Source organism: Macaca mulatta, chromosome 3, assembly GCF_049350105.2.
Source record: "Macaca mulatta isolate MMU2019108-1 chromosome 3, T2T-MMU8v2.0, whole genome shotgun sequence".
NCBI lineage: Eukaryota > Metazoa > Chordata > Mammalia > Primates > Cercopithecidae > Macaca > Macaca mulatta.
In genome coordinates this window covers 80658624-80683741 of record NC_133408.1, presented here as the reverse complement: position 1 = coordinate 80683741, position 25118 = coordinate 80658624, and the positions used below count along the sequence as shown (strand labels likewise).

The 25118-nt window shown below is 41.0% G+C and overlaps 1 protein-coding gene across 1 annotated transcript in view; it reads right to left on the bottom strand.

Moving 5' to 3' along the window:
• PKD1L1 (polycystin 1 like 1, transient receptor potential channel interacting) overlaps window positions 1-25118 on the bottom strand; it is a 189582-nt gene that overhangs the window by 140928 nt on the left and 23536 nt on the right. Inside the window, 6 exon segments of the mRNA XM_077998175.1 lie at window positions 4125-4257; window positions 6113-6352; window positions 6891-7059; window positions 7597-7716; window positions 10131-10304; window positions 17478-17644. Coding sequence (XP_077854301.1) covers window positions 4125-4257; window positions 6113-6352; window positions 6891-7059; window positions 7597-7716; window positions 10131-10304; window positions 17478-17644 — 1003 coding nt within the window.

Sequence of the window (25118 nt, the reverse complement as noted above, 5' to 3'; positions counted from 1 at the left end):
GATGGGGGTGGAGTTCAAGATCAGGCAAGAGAAAAACACGTAAAGGAAGTAATCTCTCAACTGACCCTGGTACATAGTACCCCTAGACCCTATAAAGGACTAGATCTTTCAAAACTACATGAAACCCTCTGTACCCATACTCACCTGGTAAGCCTATTTAATACCACCGTCACTGGGCTCCATGAGGTCTAGGCCCAAAACCTTACTAACTGTTGGATGTGCCTCCCCCTGCACTTTAGGCCACACATTTCAATCCCTGTACCTGAACAATGGAACAACTTCAGCCCAGAAATAAACACCACTTCTGTTTTAGTAGGACCTCTTGTTTCCAATCTGGAAATAACTCATACCTCAAACCTCACCTACGTAAAATTTAGCGATACTATAGACACAACCAACTCCCAATGCATCAGGTGGGTAACTCCTCCCACACAAATAGTCAGCCTACCCTCAGGAATATTTTTTTTCTGTGGTACCTCAGCCTATCATTGTTTGAATGGCTCTTCAGAATCTATGTGCTTCCTTTCGTTCTTAGTGCCCCCTATGACCATTTACACTGAACAAGATTTATACAAATATGTCGTAACTAAGCCCTGCAACAAAAGAGTACCCATTCTTCCTTTTGTTATCAGAGCAGGAGTGCTAGGCAGACTAGGTATTGGCGTTGACGGTACCACAACCTCTACTCAGTTCTACTACAAACTGTCTCAAGAACTAAATGGTAACATGGAACGGGTCACCAACTCCCTGGTCACCTTGCAAGATCAACTTAACTCCCTAGCAGCAGTAGGCCTTCAAAATCAAAGAGCTTTAGACTTGCTAACTGCTGAAAGAGGGGGAACCTGTTTATTTTTAGGGGAAGAATGCTGTTATTATGTTAATCAATCTGGAATCATCACCAAGAAAGTTAAAGAAATTCGAGATCGAATACAACGTAGAGCAGAGGAGCTTCAAAACACTGAACGCTGGGGCCTCCTCAGTCAATGGATGCCCTGGATTCTCCCATTAGGACCTCTTGCAGCTGTAATATTGTTACTCCTCTTTGGACCCTGTATCTTTAACCTCCTTGCTAAGTTTGCCTCTTCCAGAATTGAAGCTGTAAAGCTATATGTTGTTCTTCAAATGGAACCCCAGATGCAGTCCATGACTAAGATCTACTGTGGATCCCTGGACCAGCCTGCTAGCCCAGGCTTCAATGTTAATGACATCGAAGGCACCCCTCCTGAGGAAATCTCAACTGCACAATCCCTACTATGTCCCAGTTCAGCAGGAAGGAGTTAGAGTGGTCGTCGGCCAGCCTCCCCAACAGCACTTGGGTTTTCCTGTTGAGAGGGGTAACTGAGAGACAGGACTAGCTGCATTTCCTAGGCTGACTAAGAATCCCTAATCCTAGCTGGGAAGGTGACTGCATCCACCTTTAAACACGGGGCTTGCAACTTAGCTCACACCCGACCAATCAGGTAGTAAAGAGAGCTCACTAAAGGTAAAGAAATAGCCAATCATCTATTGCCTGAGAGCACAGTGGGAGGGACAGTGATTGGGATATAAACCCAGGCATTTGAGCTGGCAAGGGCTACCTTCCTTGGGTCCCCTCCCTTTGTATGGGAGCTCTGTTTTCACTCTATTAAATCTTGCAACAGCAAAAAAAAAAAAAAAAGAAAGTTTACTTTTGACATTATTTAAGTGGCTTTAGTTATCATTAAAATTACTTTTCAATTACTTTTTATTGTTTCTATTCTAAATATGATATCACTCTAAGATTTGTCACAAAACTGCCCAGACTTACATGGGTTATAGCAAATTTTAATACTAGGATGCCAATTTTTAGCTCATTCATAATAATAAACATTAAAAAATACGAAATGCCTAGTGAGAGTGAGAGTTGGTCCCTCAGTGCCAACACATGTGAGCTGCTACAAGAACATCTCTAGGCTTGTCAAGATTCCGGGAAAGGCATTGTGTCCTTCAATTCTATAACTTGTAGTAATTATTCCTGTGAAGAGGCCATACACTTGCAAAACAATGTACAGACAGTGTAATTGCCAAGTTATTTGTAGTGATAGAAAACTGGAAGCTTAGCCAGGCACAGTGGCTCACCGCACATTGGGAGGGAAGCCAAGGTGGGCAGATTGCCTGAGGTCAGAAGTTCAAGACCAGCCTGACCAACATGGCAAAACCCTGTCTCTACTAAAAATACAAAATTAGCCAGCTGTGGTGGGGGGCACCTGTAATCCCAGCTACTTGAGAGGCTGAGGCAGGAGAATCGCTTGAACCCAGGAGGTGGAGGTTGCAGTGAGCTGAGATCATGACATTGCTCTCTAGCCTGGGCAACAAAAGCAAAACTCCATCTCAAATAATAATAATAATAGTAATAATAATAATAATAAGAAGAAGAAGAAGAAGAAGAAAGAAAACTGGAAACAACAAATTGTCCAACCAGAGGACATTATAAAATGATGTATAATTCATATACATAAGATTTAACATTAGGACACCATTAAAATCATGTAATCAAAAGGCTGCTTAATAACAAAAGAAAATGCTCACACTGCAACCCAGGTTTGTGACAAACACACATACCACATATAAAAAGCCTTAGAAAAATACTGAAAATAAACACAGCAGACAAAAGTGGCTATTGCCTGCTGCCTGGATTTCAGATGATTTCATTTTTTTTTCCCTTATACTTTTGGAAAACATATAAAATAAAAAATGACTGGGTAGGGTCCTTCAGGTCTGTAATCCCAGAACTTTGGGAGGCCAAGGCAGGTGGGTCACTTGAGGCCAGGAGTTTGAGACCAGCCTGGCCAATATGGCAAACCCTGTCTTTATTTAAAATATAAAAATTAGCTAGGCATGGTGGTGCACACCTGTAATCCCAACTACTTGGGAGGCTGAGGCAGAAGAATCACTTGAAGCCAGGAGGCAGAGGTTATAGTGAGCCGAGATCATGCCACTGCATTCCAACCTGGGCAACAGAGTTCCCCCGCTTTCCACCAAAAAAAAAAAAAGAAAAAACGAAATTATCAATATTGTTTTCTGTGTTTTACAGATAAGAAAATAAAAATAAAAATGTTTTACAGATGAAAAACTCAAGAAAACCACTCTGTCCCGTTTCCTAACAGCAGAGTCAGGACAGGAGCCAGAGCTCTCCTGCCTGGAGTCTGTGCTTTTTTCCTGCTGTGCCTTTTGCTTTAGTCCGTTTGCTGTTTGGGTCCATCTCTCACACCCAGAGAACACGTTCCGCTAGCACGCAGACCTCCTCAACAGTGTAGGTGCTCACTGGTCTAAAGGTGGGCAGGGGTCTTGCCTGTGTGAGGGCCAGGACCCTCTCCAGAATGCCCTGGGCACTTGGTCTCTGCATGCTGATCTCCACCAGCACCCTCTGGGGGCTGACCTCTTGGGGTCAGATGCCATAGAAAGCATTTTAGCAAATGCAGCTCAGTCACGCATTTTAATTACCGTGTGTCATTTGTTGCCCTGAAAAGGAAAATCTGCTCTAAATCACAGGCCTCAAAGGAATTAAAGAAAAAAAAAAAGCAACCCTATTTTTTCTAACCCAGAATAGGTGTTCAACAGATAACCGATCATGTCCTTTCATTTTGGTGTTATATATATTCAAATGTTTCATTCTCCTGAAAATGCTACAGTTCTTAGCACAGTCCCAAAAAAGAAAGAAAGAAAGAAAGAAAGAAAGAAAGAAAGAAAGAAAGAAAGAAAGAAAGAAAGAAAGAAAGAAAAGAAAAGAAAAGAAAAGAAAAGAAAAGAAAAGAAAAGAAAAGAAAAGAAAAGAAAAGAAAAGAAAAGAGAAAAGAAAAGAGCTCCTTAAATTGAGCTGCGCTGAATGTCAGAGTAATGCAGGCGAATAAAGAACTTATTCACACGCCAGACCCCAGAAATGACACCGTCTCTTCCTGTCCAGACTGGGGTAGCCCTCCCTCCCCCGAGGGTCCAGGTCACCCACTCTGAAGCCCTTATAGGCACTCCTTTGTGCAAATTGCAGCAGGATAAACTGGACAAAGCCTTGCTTCATTCACCAGACTCTCACCACTCCAAACAGTGGTCCCAACTTAGAGGGAGGCTGAAAAAAGGCTGCTGGAGGATTTCCCAGACTCCGAGCCTACCTGAACTTTCTCAGGCCCCATGTTCTTAACCAAGGGTGGCTGGCAGGGCTCACACACGATGAAAAGTTGCTTTCTTAGGGTGGAGGCACTGACGTTATTGAAGGCAAGTACCTCCACTGTAAATTCTCCTTCCCTAGGAGGATGGAAAGCACGGAAATTAACAGATTTATATTGATGAACGTCAGGCTTTCATTCTCTTCATACCCACCCCTATCTGCAGAATTATAGTATTTGACAGCAAGTCATCCCAATGAATAAGAACAGAAGAGGCAAAGGTCACAAGACTGATTTCCACAGAGGTCTTTCATCAACTAACCAACAGACTGGTTCCCCAACTTGCCTGGGCCAGGCCAAGGACCAAACCCAGACTGATGTCACATGCTATATTCATCCAGGTGAGGAGTGTGTTGCTTCCTTCTTTGGGCAACCGTCCCCACAGCCGTGACCTGGCCCCCTCTTGACAACAGAGCAGATCTATATATTTTCCCTGTGTGATGGGTACCCCAAACCACAACTAGGGGGTTTCTGGGGATGGTCTTCCTGTTCTATTTCTGCTCCATGGATCTGGTTTCTTGACCAACTTCTTAGAGTCCTACAAACTCAGGAAGGACAGGATAGATCCATAGCCTGTCTCCGGGGAAGGGGAGCGGGTCATAGCTGTGGAGGGATTCAGGACAGTTGGAGGTGAGAGCTGGGTAGTTCCTGACCCAGCAGGTGGTGCTTTACTAAGGAAATACATGGTTATTCTGCAAACGTTGCAACATGGATAATTACTTAAGACTTCTGAATTTGAAACAGAAAAATATTCCCATCAGAAGACCGCAAATTTGAGTTTGCAAGGACCAAAATATCACTTGCCATCCTGGAGCTCCAGCAAGAAAGGTAGGGCCTACTGATAAAAATGAAGACTGGATGGTTGTCTCAGGTTGTCAGAGAGCCCAGGGCACACTCTAGAGATGACAGTGGAAGCACCGAATAAACCATGTCACTTCCACAGGGCACAAAAGGGCTCCTGGAGCTACCGAGTACATCGCAAGGTACCTAGGCCACCATGTGCTCCACTGAGGATGCACCAGTCTACAAGCCACTGCTACTCAATGCTTTCCTCATGTGAAACTCTATTTCTGATGAAAAAGTCCTGAATCCATAGTTAGTGATGGGGCCATTCAGTCCCCACCAAAGCGTGGAGAGGCTGCAGTGTGGGTTCTCGTGGAAATCCTGCATTGGAGGAAGTTTACAATCTTTCCCTGATGCCACTGCCTACATGAACCTAATTTTCTAGATACTTCTGCACACTTTGATACTTCCCTATAGCAGCATAAAATTTTGATGCCAGCCTGAGGCTCAGCCTTGGCCATGCATGTCTCCCCACTGAAAGGATTCGACCCACTTGGGTCCTAGAACTCACTCACCCTAGAGGCTCGGGTGGGAATGAGTGATCCAGCCAGTCTGCACCTTATCATAGCTCCGTGATGCTTTGTTCCAGGCACATAGCGGGCACTCAGTAAATGCAGAGTTAAAGGACAGAGTTCATGCTCTTCCATATGACATCAAGGCCCTTCACAATCTGCCAGCCTATGCTCATCTCACCCATCTATATATGTCTTGCCAGTCACTCCAAACATCTCCTGTTGGCACCTCACCTAGCACCTTTGCCCAGGCCCTTGTCTCTGTTTGGGATCCTCTTTCCCATTTCCCTTTGTCAAGCTCCTACTCAAGGTATCACTTTCAGTGAGCCATCTCCACCACATCATAGGCCTCCTTTGCAGCCACAGCCCCTGTGCTGAAAGCATCTCTTTCCTCTTTGTCTTTCCCCTGGACTAGGAGCTCCTTGAGAGGCATGGACAGGTCTTATCTGTCTCTGTGTAATCATCTGTCACCTATGCTGACTGACAGGCAGGTCTCTATGTGGAACCCAACGGCTGATGCCTTAAGACTGATTCCCGCGCTGTCTGTAGAGAGCACTCTGCTGCCTTGCAGTGGCTCACCTACTGTAGACGTGGCTGCTGGAGCTGCTCCCCAGGCTGACGGTGCCATCCCCAAAGTCCCACAGGTAGGCAACATCGGTGCCGAAGTTGATCCGGCACTCAAAGGCCACACTGGCATTTACCAGAGCTGAGGAGGGGGACATGAGCCGATTGGCCACAATTTTCTTCTGCACCCTGATGACGTGGGGCTCAGAGACCACACTGCTGATCCTGTTGGAAGCCTTAACCATCACACGATACCTGCAGGATGGGGAAAGGAGGGCAGGGAAGGCAGATGGCAAGACAAGAACAGGGTCAGATCTAGAGGAACCGTCTGCCATACTTCAAGAGGAAGGCAGGGGAGGGGGAAGCAGCATTTAATTTGTAAGAACTACCAAAGTATCCAGTGATTTTCATCTTATTGAGGAGAAGGGGGTTGATATTTTTGACTACCCCCTCTTCATTATTTAATTCATTTCTCAAAGCAGTAGGGGTAAGCATCATTGCCCTTTCTTAGATGAAGAATTTCTTAGGTCATATGGGTGGCTGAGATAGAATTTGAACCTAGGACTGTCTGCTTCAAAGCCCTACACTGTTTCCCTTAGTTCAAGCTGAAGAGAAATGAACTAAATCTTCCCCTAAATCTTACGTTGAGTTTGCTTCACAGAAGGACCTAGTCGCCCATTGTAATACAAATGTAACAGCCATAAGATGCCTTCAGTAGTGGCATGGTGATCTTCAGACTGAGTATAGGCTGCAGTACAAACAGCTACTCAGCAGGACTGCTACTTTTACTGACCATTGGGGGATGCTGAGTCTTTGTTTAATGCTTCTTGAAGTTGTCCTCACTGGTGGATCCTCTCCAAAATACCACTCAAATTCCAGGGGTATTGTTTCCTTGGTAACAGCTGTAAATGTAATGTCTGTGTCTGTGGCAAACACAGTTCCATTTGTGTAGACAGAGATGGCTGTGGCAAAAGAAAGGAAGGCGTAGCTATGTCAACATAAGAGGGCTGGAATCTCCAGAGAAACTAGTACCTCTACTTTCCCACTTGGTCATGGGCTTGAGTGATGGTGAGGAAGCTCTGATACGCATGCAGGTTGGAGGCAAGGATGCAGCTATGGGCACACGGTAGGCAGTGCTGGCCCTGGTTCAAAGGCCCCAAAGTGCTTGCACAAGAGGACCTCCTAAGGCCACAGGGCCAAGTCCTTTTGGGAGTCAGCTAGAAAGGGTGTGGCACATGGAGCTGGCAGATAATAGTCCTGATAACCCACCTTCCCATTCCTTCAGATGGGAGCCTTAATGCCTGTGGTTTCAGAAAAGTCCCAGAACAAACAGCAGGTGAACAAAGAACCTGTCCAAGGACAAATGGGGCTCTCGGGCAGAGCTGATAACAAAACCTGGTGCTGCCTATGGTTTTCCTAATCCCAGTTGACCGCGCGAGGGAGGTTTTTGTTAAGCGAGGGAGGTTTTTGTTAAATCTGGAATTAAAACAAAGACATACACTGCATCCTATACCAGACAGTCACGCTGTGCCAAGCCTGGCTGTCACCCACTTGAGTCTGAGAAATAAAGGACACGTTATATGAAGGAATAGATGGAAAATGATGTATAACAACAGTGCCTAAAATGAGAAAAAAAAAAAAGGAGATAAGAGAAAAAGTCTTAAAATTAATTCACTTTTATCATGCAACACACAGTCAGTATTTTTCATTTTTAACTTTCCCTCTTTGAATCTCAATAAATTTCAAAATTCTAAGCGTGTGCTCTGAAATCAGACATACCTGGGAAACATAAACTTAATCACAGAATTTCTGTCATTAAAATTTTCTTTGTATCTTTTCTCTATTTGAGAGCTCCCTACATGGTATTAAATATGTTAATTCCTTTGAAATATGTCAATTACTTTGATCGATGGCCTTGTTTTTAAAGTATTTCTCAATGTGTACACTAAGTAGTCTTCACAGGAGTTCTTAAATAGAGGTCTAAAGATCAGCCTCATGCATTTAAGTCCTATAAGATGTAAGATTGTGCATATATGTATATATACATGTACACACACCATACACATATCACACAAATAGCATATACACACATACATACCATATACACACCATACACAGCATATGCACCATACACATACACACCACATGTACACACATACCACACATACCCCCTACATACATACCACACATGCATGTACATATGTATGTGCATACATATGGAGGTGGATACCAAACACTGAATCAGATTCTGAAAGAGTACTGTGATGTCTAGGAAGATTTAGAGCAACTCATTTATCATAAAAGGATATTAAGAAAGGAGGGTTATTTGGCCGGGCATGGTGGCTCACGCCTGTAATCCCAGCACTTTGGGAGGCCAAGGCGGTCAGATCAGGAGGTCAGGAGGTCGAAACCATCCTGGCTAACATGGTGAAACCCCGTCTCCACTAAAAATACAAAAAATTAGCCAGGCGTGGTGGCGGGCACCTGTAGTCCCAGCTACTTGGGAGGCTGAGGGAGGAGAATGGTGTGAACCTGGGAGGTGGAACTTGCAGTGAGCCGAGATCATGCCACTGCACTCCAGCCTGGGTGACAGAGCAAGACTCTGTCTCAAAAAAAAAAAAAAAAAAAAAGGAGAAAGGAGGGTTATTTATTATTACTACTGTTCTTCTCTTTATAAAGAGAAAATACTTGTTTATAACAGAGATAAAGTGGAATGAATATTCTGTCCATCAATGCATCAGAGTTTTTGAAAAATAAATATCATATGACTAAAAATAGATATCATGTGATAAATAAATATCACATGGTCTCAATAACTATGTCTGAAAATTAATTCTGAGTTGATAATCAAAAGTGCTAAAGAAAAAGATACAGTTTACAGATTTGCCCAAGAATACCCTATTATGAATCTGTAGGGCTGGATGCAAACTTGGACCTTCCTATTCTAAATCCTGGTAGGGAACCACTGGAGAAACAAGAATTGTGCTCTTGCACTGGCTAGACGTGCTGCTTATTTATTCAGGGTTAGATAAGACAAGTCAATATGAATGACCGGCTGGCTAGTTAGGGTATGCAAACAGGTTAAAAAAGTCCTTCCATATGTATGTCATAACTTCTTGGATGGAGAGTTTCTCACTAGTCTGATTGTAAACAGGTACAGCCACTGTGTGGAACAGCTGGAGAGAATTCTTACATGGATGAGTTCACTGGGACTCATCCCTCCATTGGATCTCCCTTTCTCCTGTTTCTGGGAAATGTGACCCCATCATCCCATCCACGTAGGCTGCACTTCGGGAGTGCCACTAGCTGGCTCCCCATTTGCTCTGTTGTAAAGTGTAGGGACTCTTCTCTACAGTAATTGGCTGGAGTTCCCCATTTCCACCCCCACTGGTCTCTGAGCTTCTGGTCCCTCCCTCTACAAAACTGACATGAAGGGAATACCTTCCTTACAGGTAGCTGTGCGGATAAAGTGGCGTGACACGCGTGAGGTATTAGCAGTGGATAAGGTGGAATGGATATTTTGTCTTTCATCAATGCATCAGTGTGCACCTGGCACACTCAGCGAGCACTGGATTCTTTCTCAGTTCTGTGTTTAGCTCAAGGCCATGCTGTCTGACCAAAATGTCCCTCCAGCCCGTGCTGCAAGGCTCATCGTGCCTGCCAGCTCCCACTTCAGATATGCCCTGTCCCCACAGTTAGATAAAGTTCCTGTCTCCTAAAATCTCCCAGCCCCTTAGCCATGTTCCTTCCTAAGCATTTTTAATATCCTGTCTCATCCTGCTCCTATGCATATCTTAATGTTTTCACTAAGGTAATAGATTCCTTAAGATGAAGACTTTGTATGACTTTATCTTCGTGTTCCCCTAGAACACAGTATTCTGCAAGACATATTTTCTGAATTAGGGAAGAATGAATGAAGGATGTTGTATCGAATTTAGAACTGCTATAACTTGAACAATGTAAGTAAAGCAGAGACGCCCTGCTTCATTTATAACTGAGGGGTGCTTGCTCAGACTCCAAATATAGGTCTTACTTTTCTGATTCACTTGGGAGTCAGTAAAGACAAGCACTTCATCCTCATGGACACTGCTGGAGTTCATGAACACAGACACGGCCTCACGGCCAATCTCCACATAATAAGGCCCAAGCTCCACTTTGGTTCCATGAAACTCATTATAAATAACAGTCTTGAGCATATAGACTCCTTCTGGAAAAATAAGAAAGAATAGACATTTGATGAATTTTTAATAACAGGCATAACAGTTAACATGTGTAGAATGGTCATAATGGGGTGACTAATAGGGGAACTGATACAGGAAAGGTGATCTTTCTTATCTCTTGTAGCAGCAGGATCATTTCATGGGCATGTGACCCATACAGTTGCACAGAGCCCCACAAGCAATGGAGCTATGTGAGTGATTTAATGCTCTTCTATCTTGAAATTCTTCATAATTATTTCCAGCAAGGGGTCCTGCATTTTCATTTTCCCCTGGGCCTTGAGAATTATGTTTCCAATCCTGTGCAGTAGGAAAATTCATAAGGATGAAAATAGATATTGGTTATCCCACAGCTAGACAAATAATACTTAAACAGCCAAATGGGAATGTATCAAATAACTATGATGGTGGATGACAAAAATGGCCCCAAACCCTTACCCGTTTTCACACACTTACAATATAACTGTAATATGACTCTGTGGTTCCTCTCATTAAGTGGTGAAGCCTATAGCTTCACCCCTCAAATCAGTGCTAATCATGTGGCCAATGGATTTTCAAAGTGCTTGCACATTGGGGCTTGCCCTCTCTTTCTTGTCTTGGGACCTCTCATTGTCACTGGGACCATGTCATTGCCATGTGAATAGCCTGGCCTAGTCTGCTGAAGGATGAGAGACACATGACTGAGTCCCCCCATGGCCCCAGCCGAGGGTCGGTCACCTCCAGGAGAAGAGCCACCTGGCTGATTGGTACCTGGCTGCATATCTGTGAGTGAACCCCTGTAAGACCAGCTCAGACCTGAAGAACTCCCAGCAGAACTGGGAGCCGAATACAGGATTGTGTTTTAAGGCACTAAGTTTAGGGTGGCTTGTTAACATAGCAATAGACTACTGATACAATTCCACTGAACTGGAAAGACATTAGTGATTCTCTAACCTCAACTCCCTATACAATATTCTTAAACTGTACATTTGATCATGTCATTCCCCAGCTTGCAAAATGTTAAGTGATTCCTAAGGTGTCACAGGAGCAAATTTGTAGCTGAGCCTTTCCCCTTCAGCTGAGCTGGTCCCAATCACTCATCCTTGACTCCACCAGGCCCACACCTGACTCATCAGCCACACAGAACCAGCCTCCACTGCTCATATGGCCAGTCTCCATCACAAATATGGCCCTATGCATGGTCTTCTCTCAGTTTACAACATCCTTCTTTGTGCCTCCATCTGGCCAACTTGCACCTACCATGAGCCTCTTTGAATGACCCAGGCAGAATCACTGGCTTCACCTGGCATCTGACCACGGAACGTGGGCCGGGCTTCCCTCTCAGACTCACTACATTCTCTGTCTTTCTTGTCCCCAAACCTCATCACAGAACACTTAGGACATACACAATATATGTTTACCAAAGGGCCAGTCAAGTTTACAGAATGGAATGCTGAAGCTTGAAAGGTTAAACAATGTGCTCTAGGCCTAGAATATGTAATGCTTTCTTAGGAATTAAGATAGTCATTTCTCTCTTCACTTGCTGCATCCAAATTATATGGAATAATATGTGGATCTACTAGCAGCATAATAAGAAGAAAAAAGGGAATGATTTTAAAGAGTAAAAGTCTATCTCCAGGGAAGAATAGTGAACATGGTAGCATGCAGGAGGATTTGGGAATATACTATGATAAGCAGAGGCCAGAGAAGGGTATCCTACTTTAAGCACAACTCAGATTAACATGTAGAAGAAACAGGTACACTTTCCCAAATTGTATTTTCATCTTGGAAGCTATATCTCAAATGTTGAGACACCATTCATAATTTTATTCCAATTTTCTTACAATACTGCTTCTCATAACTGTGTCCAAAATAACTTTGCACGTGAATTTTATGACAAGTAGAAAGTGAAATAGACACCCATGCAGGTCATCCCATTCACAGGAACCAGAACTTAACTAAGAGTGTGCTATGTGTTGTTTCATGTCAAAAGGCAGATTTCACGACCACAAATTAGAAAAGGCAGTTTATGTAATAGTTAAGAATGCACTCCATGGACTCAGAGGAATTTGGCATTGGAAATCTTTGTGACCAAATCTTAGGCATACATCTTTCTTTTCTTTTTTTTTTTTTGAGACAGAGTCTCGCTCTGTCACCCAGGCTAAAGTGCAGTGGCGTGATCTCAGCTCACTGCAAGCTCCGCCTCCTGGGTTCATGCCATTCTCCTGCCTCAGCCTCCCGAGTAGCTAGGACTACAGGTGCCTTCCACCATGCCTGGCTAATTTTGTTTTTGTATTTTTAGTAGAGACGGGGTTTCACTGTGTTAGCCAGGATGGTCTTGATCTCCTGACTTCGTGATCCACCCACCTTGGCCTCCCAAAGCGCTGGGATTACAGGCATGAGCCACCACGCCTGGCCAGGCATACCTTACTTTCAAGTTGACTTTTTTTGAGATGGAGTTTCACTCTGTCGCCCAGGGTGGAGTGCAGTGGCATGATCTCAGCTCATTGCGACCTCTGCCTCCCAGGTTCAAGCAATTCTCCTGCCTCACCTTCCCAAGTAGCTCAGATTACAGGTGTCCACCACCACGCCTAGTTGATTATTATTATTATTATTTTGTATTTTTAGTAGAGACAGGATTTCACCATGTTGGCCAAGCTGGTCTCGAACTCCTGACCTTAGGTGATCCACCTCAGCCTCCCAAAGTGCTGGGATTACAGGCATGAACCACCATGCCTAGCCTCAAGTTGACTTTAGACTTAACCCCTGATAGAAGATGTAACACCGATATAGTTTGGGTGTACACCTCTCCCTAATCTCATGTGTCGAATTGTAATACCCCAAGTTGGAGGTAGTGCTTGGTGGGAGGTGACTGGATGACGGGAGTGGATTTCTTATGAATGGTTTAGAACCATCTTTTGGTACTGTCCTTGCAACAGTGAGTGACTTCTCTAGAGATCTGGCTGTTTAAAAGTGTGTGGCATCTCATGCTCTCTCTCTCATTCCTGCTTTCACTGTGTGATGTGCCTGATACCCTGTAGCCTTCTACTGATTGTAAACTTCCTGAAGCCTCCCCAGAAGCTGAGCAAACGTCGGCACCATGCTTCCTGTAAAGCCTGCAGAACCATGAGCCAATTAAGCTTCTTTTCTTTACAAATTACCTAGTTCGAAGTATTTCTTTATAGCAATTGGAGAATGGCCTAATACAAATACCAACTCCTTACTTCATAAAGCAACAAAAGAAACCAATGAATATGTATCAAAGTTGCAGATGCTTAAAATTATTATAATAGAGCAAGTCCTGATGTGAAATATAGTTAGCCTTCTACTTAACCTTCTAGGAGTTAATCCAAAAATAAAAAAGAAAACAGTGAATAAAAATAAAAACCCTTTCTCTTTTTGTTTAGTGAAACTAAGAGGTAGCTAGCATGTTCAGAATACAAAATGGATGCAAAAACTGCTAAAAGTGGCAAATATCAAGCATGCATGAGCAGGAACCATACTGAAGGAAGAAAATAGAAAACGTCCTAAAGTGAGAACTCAGTTGCCAAAGGGCTCAGTGGCTGTGAATATCAACACACATACATGTGTGTACGCAACACACACACAGACACACACACTCCACCTGCAGTTAGTTCAGAAAAAATGCAACTCTTTAAATTATGAGTAATGCTGGAAGAAAAAAAAAAAAAGAAAGGAAGAAAGGAAGGAAGGCAGGAAAGAAGAAGGGAGGGAAGGATAAAGGGAGAAAATACCATTCGGCACATACAAGATACTACAAGAGTCAAGAGGGGAAATTCCAAATACTCATAGTAGATTAAGATGATTTATCAGAAAAACACTGTACACAAGAACAGGATTGAACAACTTGAGGAATCATTATCTTCTGAGATGCAAGACCAGAGAGCAGAAATGAAGGAAACAAAGTCAACATTTCAGAGTATAATGGAGAATGGAAAGTGTGGAACACAAAAGAAGGCATGCGGAGGAAAATATAAGGAGAGCGGGCTAGATGAAAAAGGAAAAACAAAAAAGATTTGAAAAGACAAAAGAGAACTAATAGATGTATGTCAGTCTCCCAAAAAGAAAGCTGACATATTGGAATAGAAACAATGTAAAGATCTAATTCAAGAAATCTTTCCTGAAACAAAGGACACATTAAAAGGTACACCATGTGCTGAAGAAAGGTGACCCAGAGTGGCCAGCACTTAGACACGTCCTGGCAAAGCTCCTGGAGTTACAAATAAAGAAATAATTACCGCTGGGCGCGGTGGCTCACAACTGTGATCCTAGCACTTTGGGAGGCCGAGGTGTGTGGATCACTTGAGGTCAGGAGTTCTAGCCCAGCCTGGCCAACATAGTGAATTGCCATCTCTTCTAAAAATACAAAAATCAGTCAGGCGTGGTGGTGTATGCCTGTAATCCTAGCTACTTGGGAGGCTGAGGCATGAGAATCGCTTGGACCCAGGAGGTTGCAGTGAGCCAAGATCGTACCACTGTACTCCAGCCTGGGCAACAGAGTGAGACAGTGTCTCAAAAAGAAAAGAAAAGAAAAGAAAAGAAAAGAAAAGAAAAGAATTCTCTTGACAATCACAGAAAAATATTAATCGTTGAGGGGGGAAAAGAAGGCTGACCTTGGAATAACCACAAATAAGAAAGACAGAATGGAGAATTTCAGGGAGGCTTCTTCAGACACAGAGTGTTGGGGCCACCAGCTGAATTTCTGATTCAGCAGGTCTGCAGTGGGCCTGAGAGTCTGTATTCTAAGCCAGTCTCAGGTGGTCATGATGCTGCTGGGCCACAGTTGGAGAACCACGGTTACAGGAGAGAACAGAATGGAAAGATAACCAGATTCCCCAGGAAAAGAACATGTGTCCAAGGAGTCCAGAGTCAGCACACTGTCATTCCAATATAATGGCCGCAACAGTTTTGAATATGTGGGAACTTAGAGGAAGCTTATTCCATGAATCTTCCTACAAAATCTACTAGAGTGCAAACTTCAGACAACCAAAGAGGAACACTATGCCAAATAAAAGCCAAGCAAGAACTGAACCAGAAGTAAGACTAATGTGGGGAAGCAGGTTGATATGGTTTGGATCTGTGCCCACACCAAATCTCATGGCAAATTGCATTCCCCAGTATTGAAAGTTGGGCCTTCAGCATTGGCAGTGAGGAGGTGGGAGGTGATTGGATGATGGTGGCAGATTTCTCATAAATGGTTTAGTGTCACCCCCAATCCCTGCCACTTGGTACTGTCCTCATGATAGTGATTGAGTTCTCATGAGATCTGGTCTTTTAAAAGTATGTGGCACCTCCCCCCTCTCTTGCTCTTACTCCGGCTATGTAATGTGTGTGTTCCCTATGTAATGTGTGTGTTCCCCGTTAGCTTTCTGCTATGATTGTAAGTTTCCTGAGGCTTCCCCAGAAGCTGAGCAGATGCCCACATCAATGCTTCCTATACAGTCTGCAGAACTGTGAGCCAATTAAATCTCTTTTCTTTATAAATTATCCGGTGTCAGGTATTTCTTTATAGCAATGCAAGAACAAACTAATACATAGGTGGTAGGAAAAAAGGGTAAATATTTCATGTTCTGACAATGTAGAAATCATACAATAAACCAAATTTGGGTGAGGGAAGAGAAGAAGAGGTGGGAGCTGTGGAATAATACAGATTCTCTCATAAGTAATTGCTGGAAATCAAAAGACATGAAGATTTAACAGAGCAACTAAGAAAGGTAAAAGCATATATAAGAGAAAAAAATGACTAAAACTGGTGATAAAGAAGAGAGGGGAAGAGGAAGATGAGGAATATGCTAATTTCATAATTGCTAATGGTAGCTAATGAACGAATATTCTAAAGAAACAGAGGGATAAGGACATTTTATAAATAAAAGGGGCCAACTAAAACAAGGCACATACCTTTCAAGTATCAGAAGGCTAACTCAGATGAACATACAAAAGAAAGAAAAGACTATTTAATGAAACGTATTTTAAAATGTACACAGGGCCCATACTGTAAAATATGACAAACATCTGTCATTTCAATAAAGACAAAATCACTAAACTCACGTATCTCAAATAAGAATGATCAGAATGATTCACACAGCAAAGCCAAGTCCATTGTAGAGAAACATCTAGGACAGTGATTCCAAAAGGTGGCAAATGAAAGAGTCTCCCAAATTGTGAGAGGCTGTGTGATGAGGTGGGAGTGATGCGCATGCTGCAGGGGCCTCCATAGGCAAGGCAGGGCAGAAGACACAAAGGAAGAGGCTTGGGCCACTTGGGTTGTTTAAGGAATTGGGATTTCCAGTGAAAAGGGTAAAACGGGGGTTATGTTTTCCTACTGAGGACAGAGGGCCAACCATGTGGGAGGATCACCCAGAACCCTGATTCTCAACCTCATCTTACCCAATGTTTGCCTCTCTCTTTCCCTCCCTCTCCATCTGTTTTCCTTTCTCTCCCCTTCGTCCCTCTTTCTCTCTCTGTTTTCTCCCCGCCAACATCTCCTCTCCCTCATCAGCCTTTCCCACTGGATGGTGGGGTGTGGTTATGAGGACCACAGAAGAGGGTGAGCAGAGGGGCTCAGCAGATAGCAGATAGCTGGAGCCAGCTCACGCTCACTGTATAGGAGAGACACGGGGCTGCAACTCCCTGTAACCTCCTGAGCAGCCACGAATTTTTATTCCTAACACTGAACACATTTTAAGCCATAAAGACAACATCAGGACTTAAAAAAAAGTTAAAATAGCAGAGAAAAGATTTGCTTATCATGCTACATTAAAACTAGAAATTAATAATGAAAGCAGTGCACAAAGAGGCCACATGGCATGTGAAAAATTTAAATGTAAATAATAACTAATTTAGCATCTGAGAAAGAAAAGAAGCTTTTATCTGAGGAATGTAGACCTCCTCTAAATGGTCAGTCCCCAGAGGCGCGTGGGAATGAGACAGCAATCACATACCACTTCCCTCCTTGGGCTAAGGAATCCTGTCTTGAAACTGCTAGCTAGCCCATGAGTGGCTATAAATTAGCCTAACAATGCCACACACAGGACACCATAGCCCATACAGTGTATAGCCAATCACTAATCAATGTCATCTCTGTAAACCAACGAAAATTCCTGACAAACAACTTTATATCAGCCCACTCCTTGTGGTGTCTTTTTGCTTTTAAAAACATAAACTTGTGACAAAGGCAGAAATAAGCTCATATCCAAGGTTACTGGGGTCTGAGTCTTCCTGGCAGCTGTTTTCACTTTGGCACAAGTAAACTTTTAAAGTCATGTTTTTTGTCTCTGCTTCTTTGTAGGTGGAAATGTCCAACTGAAAATGTAAAAGAAGAAAAAAAATACTATAAAAGCAAAAAGAGGAAAATGAAGATAAAAGTGGAAATTAATAAACTAGGGGAAAATGTGGAATAAACAAAATCTACTTAAGAAACTAAGAGAGCTAGTTCTTTAAATAAACTAACGAAAATTTACCCAACCAATTAAGGAAAGAAAAAGAAATGAAACAAAATAAAATAAAAACGATAGAAGAAAATACAGATACCAATTAAAATAAAAGAATTATAAGAGCCTATTTTGCTCACCTCTATACAAATAAATGTTAAAACCTGGATTAAATAGATAATTATACAAGAAAAAATAACTTGAAAGAAATAACTAGTGGAGAAACGGAAATTCTTAACAGATGAATTTCCATAGAAGAAATAGAGGAAGGTGTCAATGAGCTACTCCAACAGCAGTAAGAAGGAAGTACTAGTCCCAGAGGGTTAAAAAGGAAATTCTCCGAAATAGAATATATATTTCCGATGCTATTCAAACTGTTTCAGGACAAATAAAAGACAAAGAAAACTTTCACACAGCACTGATATCAAAGACCAAAACTATTGCACAAAAATCAATGGCTAGAAATTGTTCTGCACCAGCCATTTGAAGGTGATCCAGTACCTATCTACCTACCTGTCATTGAGGAGAAAAGCCGTAATGAGGCAACAGGAAAACTGGACTATTTTTCAAATGCATTTGCAAATGCCTTTAAGGATTTTGGCATTCAGAATCATAGGTCTTGCTGTTACCTTCTGAGTTCTTTCTAGGGTTGACCTATTCATTAATTGGAATTTGGGTTCTAAGATTTAGATGTCTTAGTCCACTTTTTATAAATAAATAAATAAATGAAGGGGGGATCACAGTGGACGGGAGGAAGGACTAGATTGCAGCTCCAACTTGGATGGACAGAGCAGTGTGTGGAGGCTCGCGTAGTGAATTTTTGCTCCAGAATGACTGCAGGAATAAATCAGGAAAGCTGAGAGGACCCACAGACTCCCTGAAGTAAGTGGATTGCTCCTGCAGGACCCAGGAGACACCCCAAATACTGTGCTGGTATACATGACTGAGAAGCTCACAAATGGTTCGTATCACAGTACTCTGTGCAGACAACCCCCAGTACCAGCCTGGAACCTGGTAGACTGGCTGGGTGGCTAGAACCAGAAGAGCGATAATTACTACAGCTCAGTTCTCAGGAAGCCACATCCATAGGAAAAGGGGGAGAGTACTACATCAAGGGAACAACCCACAGGACAAAAGAATCTGAACAACAGCCTTCAGCCCTAGACCTTCCCTCTGACAGAGCCTACCCAAATAAGAAGGAACTAGAAAACCAACTCTGGTAATAGGACAAAACAAGGTTCTTAAACACCTCCAAAAAATCACACTAGCTCACCAGCAAGGAACTCAAATCAAGAAGAAACCCCCAATTTACCTTAAAAAGAATACAGGAGGTTAGTTATTATCAGGGAGGCACCAGAAAAAGGCAAAGCCCAGTGTAAGGAAATCCAAAAAATGATACAAGAAGTGAAGGGAGAAATACTCCAGGAAATAGATAGCATAAATAAAAAAAATCAGAACTTCAGGAAACAATGGACACACTTATAGAAATGCAAAATGCTCTGAAAAGTCTCAGCAATAGAATTGAACAAGTAAAAGAAAGAAATTCAGAGCTCAAAGACAAGGTCTTTGAATTAACCCAATCCAACAAAGACAAAGAAAAAAGAGTGAGAAAATAAGAACTAAGCCTCCAAGAAGTCTGGGATTATGTTAAATGACCAAACCTAAGAATAATTGGTGTTCCTGAGGAAGAAGAGAAATCTAAGTTTGGAAAACATATTTGGGGCAATAAATGAGGGGAATAGACTTCCCCAGCTTTGTGAGACCCAGACATCCAAATACAAGAAGCACAAAGAATACCTGGGAAATTCATCACAAAAAGATCATTGCCTAGGCACATTGTCATCGAGTTATCTAAAGTTAAGATGAAGGAAAGAATCTTAAGAGCTGTGAGACAAAAGCACCAGGTAACCTATAAAGGAAAACCTATCAGATTAGCAGATTTCTCAGCAGAAACCCTATAAGCTGGAAGAGTTTGGTCAGTCTCTTCAAACGAAACAATTATCAGACAAGAATTTTGTATCTAGCAAAACTAAGCTTCATACATGAAGGAAAGATACAGTCTTTTTCAGACAAACAAATGCTGACAGAATTTGCTACTACCAAGCTACCACTACAAGAACTGCTAAAAGGAGCTCCAAATCTTGAAACAAGTCCTGGAAACACATCAAAACAGAACCTCTTTAAAGCATAAATCTCACAGGACCTATAAAACAAAACTACAATTTAAAAAACAAAAAACCAGTAACGAAGGTATACAGGCAACAAATAGCATAATGAATGGAATGGTACCTCACATCTGAATACTAACATTGAATATAAATGACCTAAATGCTCCACTTAAAGGATACAGAATAGCAGAATGGATACTAGAACTTAAGGTATAATAATAATAAATAAATTAATTAATTAAAAAAAGATTAAATTTTAAAAAAGAAAAGAAAAAAAAAAAAAGAATTCACCAATCAACTATCCGCTGCCTTCAAGAGACTCGCTTAACACATAAGGACTCGCACAAACTTAAGGCAAAGTGGTAGAAAAAGACATTTCATGTGAGCAAATACCAAAAGCGAGCAGGAGTAGCTATTCTCATACCAAACAAAACAAACTTTCAAGCAACAGCAGTTAAAAGAGACAAAGAAGGACATTATATAATGATAAAATGCCTTGTCCAACAGGAAAATATCACAATCCTAAACATATATGCTCCTAACACTGGAGATCCCAAATTGATAAAATAATTACTAATAGACCTAAGAAATGAGACAGACAGCAACACAATAATAGTGGGGGACTTCAATACTCCACTGACAGAACTAGACAGGTCATCAAGACAAAGTCAACAACAACAACAAAAAAAAATGGATTTAAACTATACCCTGGAACAAATGGACTTAACAGATATGTACAGAACATTCCATCCAACATACACAGAATATACATTCTATTCAATAGTGCATGGAACTTTCTCCAAGATAGACCATATGATAGGCCACAAAACAAGCCTCAACAAATTTAAGAAAATTGAAGTTGTATCAAGCACTCTCTCAACCACAGTGGAAAAAAACTGGAAATCAACTCCAAAAGGAACCTTCAAAATCATGCAAATGCATAGAAGTTGAATAACCTGCTCCTGAGTGGTCACTGGGTCAAAAATGAAATAAAGATGGAAATTTTAAAATTCTTCAAACTGAACCACAATAGTGACACAACATATCAAAACCTCTGGGACACAGCAAAGGTGGTGCTAAGAGGAAATTTCATAGCCCTAAATGCCTACATCAAAAAGTCTGAAAGAGCACAAACAGATAATCTAAGGTCATACCTCAAGGAACTGGAGAAACAAGAACAAACCAAAGACAAACCCAGAAGAAGAAAGTAAATAACCAAGACAAGAGCAGAACTAAATGAAATTGAAACAAACAAACAAAAAATACAAAATATAAATAAAATAAAAAGCTGGTTCTTTGAAAAAATAAATAAAATTGATAGACCACTAGCAAGATTAACCAAAAAAAGAAGAGAGAAAATCCAAATAAGCTCAATAAGAAACAAAACAGGAGATACTATAATTGACACCACAGAAATACAAAAGATCATTCAAGGCTACTTAATGAACACCTTTACACACATAAACTAGAAAACCTAGAAGAGATGGATAAATTCCTGGAAAGATATAACCCTCCTAGCTTAAGTCAGGAAATAATTAGATACCATGAACAGACCAATAATAAGCAGTGAGATTGAAATGGTAATTTAAAAATTACCAACAAAAAAACTCCAGTTCCAGACGAATTCACAGAAGAATTCTACCAGACATTTAAAAAATTGGTACCAATCCTATTAACACCATTCCACAAGACAGAGAAAGAGGAAACCCTCCCTAGATCATTTTATGAAGCCAGTATCACCCTAATACCAAAACCAGGAAATGACATAACCAAAACAGAAAACTACAGACCTATATCCCTGATGAACATAGATGCTGAAATCCTTAAAATACTAGCTAATCAAATCCAACATATCAAAAAGATAATGCACCATAATCAAGTGGGTTTCATATGAGGGATGCAGGTATGGTTTAACATACTCAAGTCAATAAATGTGATACACCACATAAACAGAATTAAAAACAAAAATCACGTGGTCATCTCAATAGATGCAGAAAAAGCATTCAACAAAATCCAGCATCCCTTTATGATTAAAACTCTGAGCAAAATTGGCATACAAGGGACATACCTCAATATAATAAAAGCCGGCTATAACAAACCCACAGCCAACATAATAGCGAATGGGAAAAAGTTGAAAGCATTCCCCCTGAGAACTGGAACAAAACAAGGATGTCTGCTCTCACCACTCCTCTTCAACATAGTACTGGAAGTCCTAGCCAGAGCAATCAAGAGAAAGGAATAAAGGGCATCCAAATCAGTAAAGAGGAATTCAAACTGTCACTGTTTTCTGATGATATGATTATATATCTAGAAAACCCTAAAGAATCATCCAAAAAGCACCTAGAACTGATAAAAGAATTCAGTTAAGTTTCTGGATACATAACTAATGTACACAAATCAGTAGGTCTTCTATACATCAACAGAGATCAAGCTGAGAATCAAATCAAGAATTCAACCCCTTTTAAAATAGCTGCAAAAAAACCACAAAACAAAAAACAAAAATCAAAAAACAAAAACAAAAACAAAAACCACGTAGGAATATACCTAACCAAGGAGGTGAAAGACATTTACAAGGAAAACTACAAAACAATGCTGAAAAAAATCATGGATGACACAAACAAATGGAAACACATCCCATGCTCATGGATGGGTAGAATCAATATTGTGAAAATGACTATACTGCCAAAAGCAATCTACAAATTCAATGGAATCCTCATCAAAATACCACCACCATCTTCACAGAATTAGAAAAAACAATTCTAAAATTCATATGGAACCAAAAAAGAGCCTGCACAGCCAAAGCAAGACTAACAGCAAAAAGAACAAATCTGGAGGCATCATATTACCTGACTTCAAATTACATTATGAAGCCATAGTCACCAAAACAGCATGGTACTGGTATAAAAATAAGCACATAGACCAATGGAACAGAATAGTGATCCCAGAAATAAACCCAAGCACTTACAGCCAACTGATCTGCAACAAAGCAAACAAAAACATAGTGGGGAAAGGACACTCTTTTCAACAAATGGTGCTGGGATAATTGGCTAACCACATGTAGGAGAATGAAACTGGATCCTCATCTCTCACCTTATACAAAAATCAACTCAAGATAGATTAAGGACTTGAATCTAAGACCTGAAACTATAAAAATTCTAGAAGATAACATTGGAGAAATCCTTCTAGACATTGGCTTAGGTAAGGATTTCATGACCAAGAACCCAAAAGCAAATGCAATAACAACAAAGGTAAATCACTGGGAGTTAATTAAACTAAAGAGATTTTGCATGGCAAAAGAAACATTGAGCAGAGTAAACAGACAACCCACAGAATGGGAAAAAATCTTCACAATCTATACATCTGACAAAGGACTAATATCCAGTATCTACAATGAATTCAAACAATTCAACAATCCCATCAAAAAGTGGGCTAAGGACATGAATAGACAATTCTCAAAAAAAAAAAAAAAAAAAAAAAGATATACAAATGGTCAGCAAACATATGAAAAATGCTCAACATCACTAATGATCAGGGAACTGCAAATCAAAACCGCAATGCGATACCACTTTACTCCTGCAACAATGGCTATAATCAAAAAATCAAAAAATAGTAGATGTTGGTGTGGATGCAGTGAACAGGGAACACTTCTATACTGCTGGTAGGAATGTAAACCAGTATGGAAAACAGTGTGGAGATTCCTTAAAGAACTAAAAGTAGAACTACCATTTGATCCAGCATCCCATTACTGGGTATCGACCCATTGGAAAAGAAGTCATTATATGAAAAAGATACTTGCACATGCATGTTTATAGCAGCACAATTTGCAATTGTAAAAACATGGAACCAACCCAAATACCTATCAATCAATGAGTGGATAAAGAAACTGTGATATATATATATGTAAAATGAAATACTACTAAGCCATAAGAGGAATGAAGTAATGGCATTCACAGCGACCTGGATGAGATTGGAGATTATTATTCTAAGTGAAGTAACTTAGGAATGGAAAACCAAACATTATATGTTCTCACTCATACGTGGGAGCTAAGCTATGAGGATGCTAAGGAATAAGAATGACACATGGACTTTGGGGACTCAGGGGGAAAGGGTGGGAAGTGGGTGAGAGATAAAAAGACTACTAATAGGGTGCAGTGTATACGGCTCAGGTGATGGTTGCACCAAAATCTCAGAGATCACCACTGAAGAGCTTACTCATGTAACCAAACACCACCCGTTCCCCAATAACCTATGGAAATAAATTAAAAAAAAAAAAACAATGCTAATTGAGGGGGCTCTTGAGCAGCCACTTGCTCAAGCCTGCTCCCACTCTGTGAATTGTCTTCAATAAATCTGTGCCTACTCTGGCAAAAGAAAAAAAGGAATAAAAATAAATAAATAAAATCAATGACTAGATGCCAACACCATTTATGAGGAAGAACTATGAACAATATGTTAGAAAACTGAATGCAATAGCATAATAAAAAAAGTAATTCATCAAAATCAAGTGTTTTCCACCCCTAGGAATTCAAGAATGAGTCAGTAAGATATTGGCTAATATAACACATGAGATTTGGAATTCTAAAGAAGCAAAGAAAAATGTTATAAAATCAGCTTCACAGATGCTGGAGAGAATTTAACAAAATCAACAACTCTTATTTTCTTTAAGTCTTCATTAAGAGAGGAAAAGATGAAAACTTTCTTTACATGATGAATTATATCTGTCAAAAATCTAGTATCTAGTTTAATGGAAAAACGTCACAGCCTGATGGGTTCTTCTTTCACGCTGCCCTGAAAAAAGACTAATGAGACCAGCAGGTGTTGCAGCAAAGAATGTACTAATCACAGGCCTGCCGAGCAAGGAGAACAGGGAGAAAGTTCTCAAACCTGTCTCCCCCAGAATATGGAGGCTGGGGTTTTGTAAAAGTACTTTTTAAAAAGTACTTTCCCAGCAGGGTTCTGGGAAACTGGAACAAATGATTGGCTGAACAATTGGGAAGAAATCACAGGAGCATCTCAAACTGTCTTTGTGCAGCTGAGTTAGTTCCTTGGCAGGGATGTGAGGGGGTAGTCTTAGAACTAGATAGTGTGTCTTGATCTACTTAAATGTTAAATATAAAAAATATCTCAAAGACCATATCTTTAGGTTTCACAATAGTGATGTTATCTATAGGAGTAGTTGGGAAAGTTACACATTTTGCAACCCTCA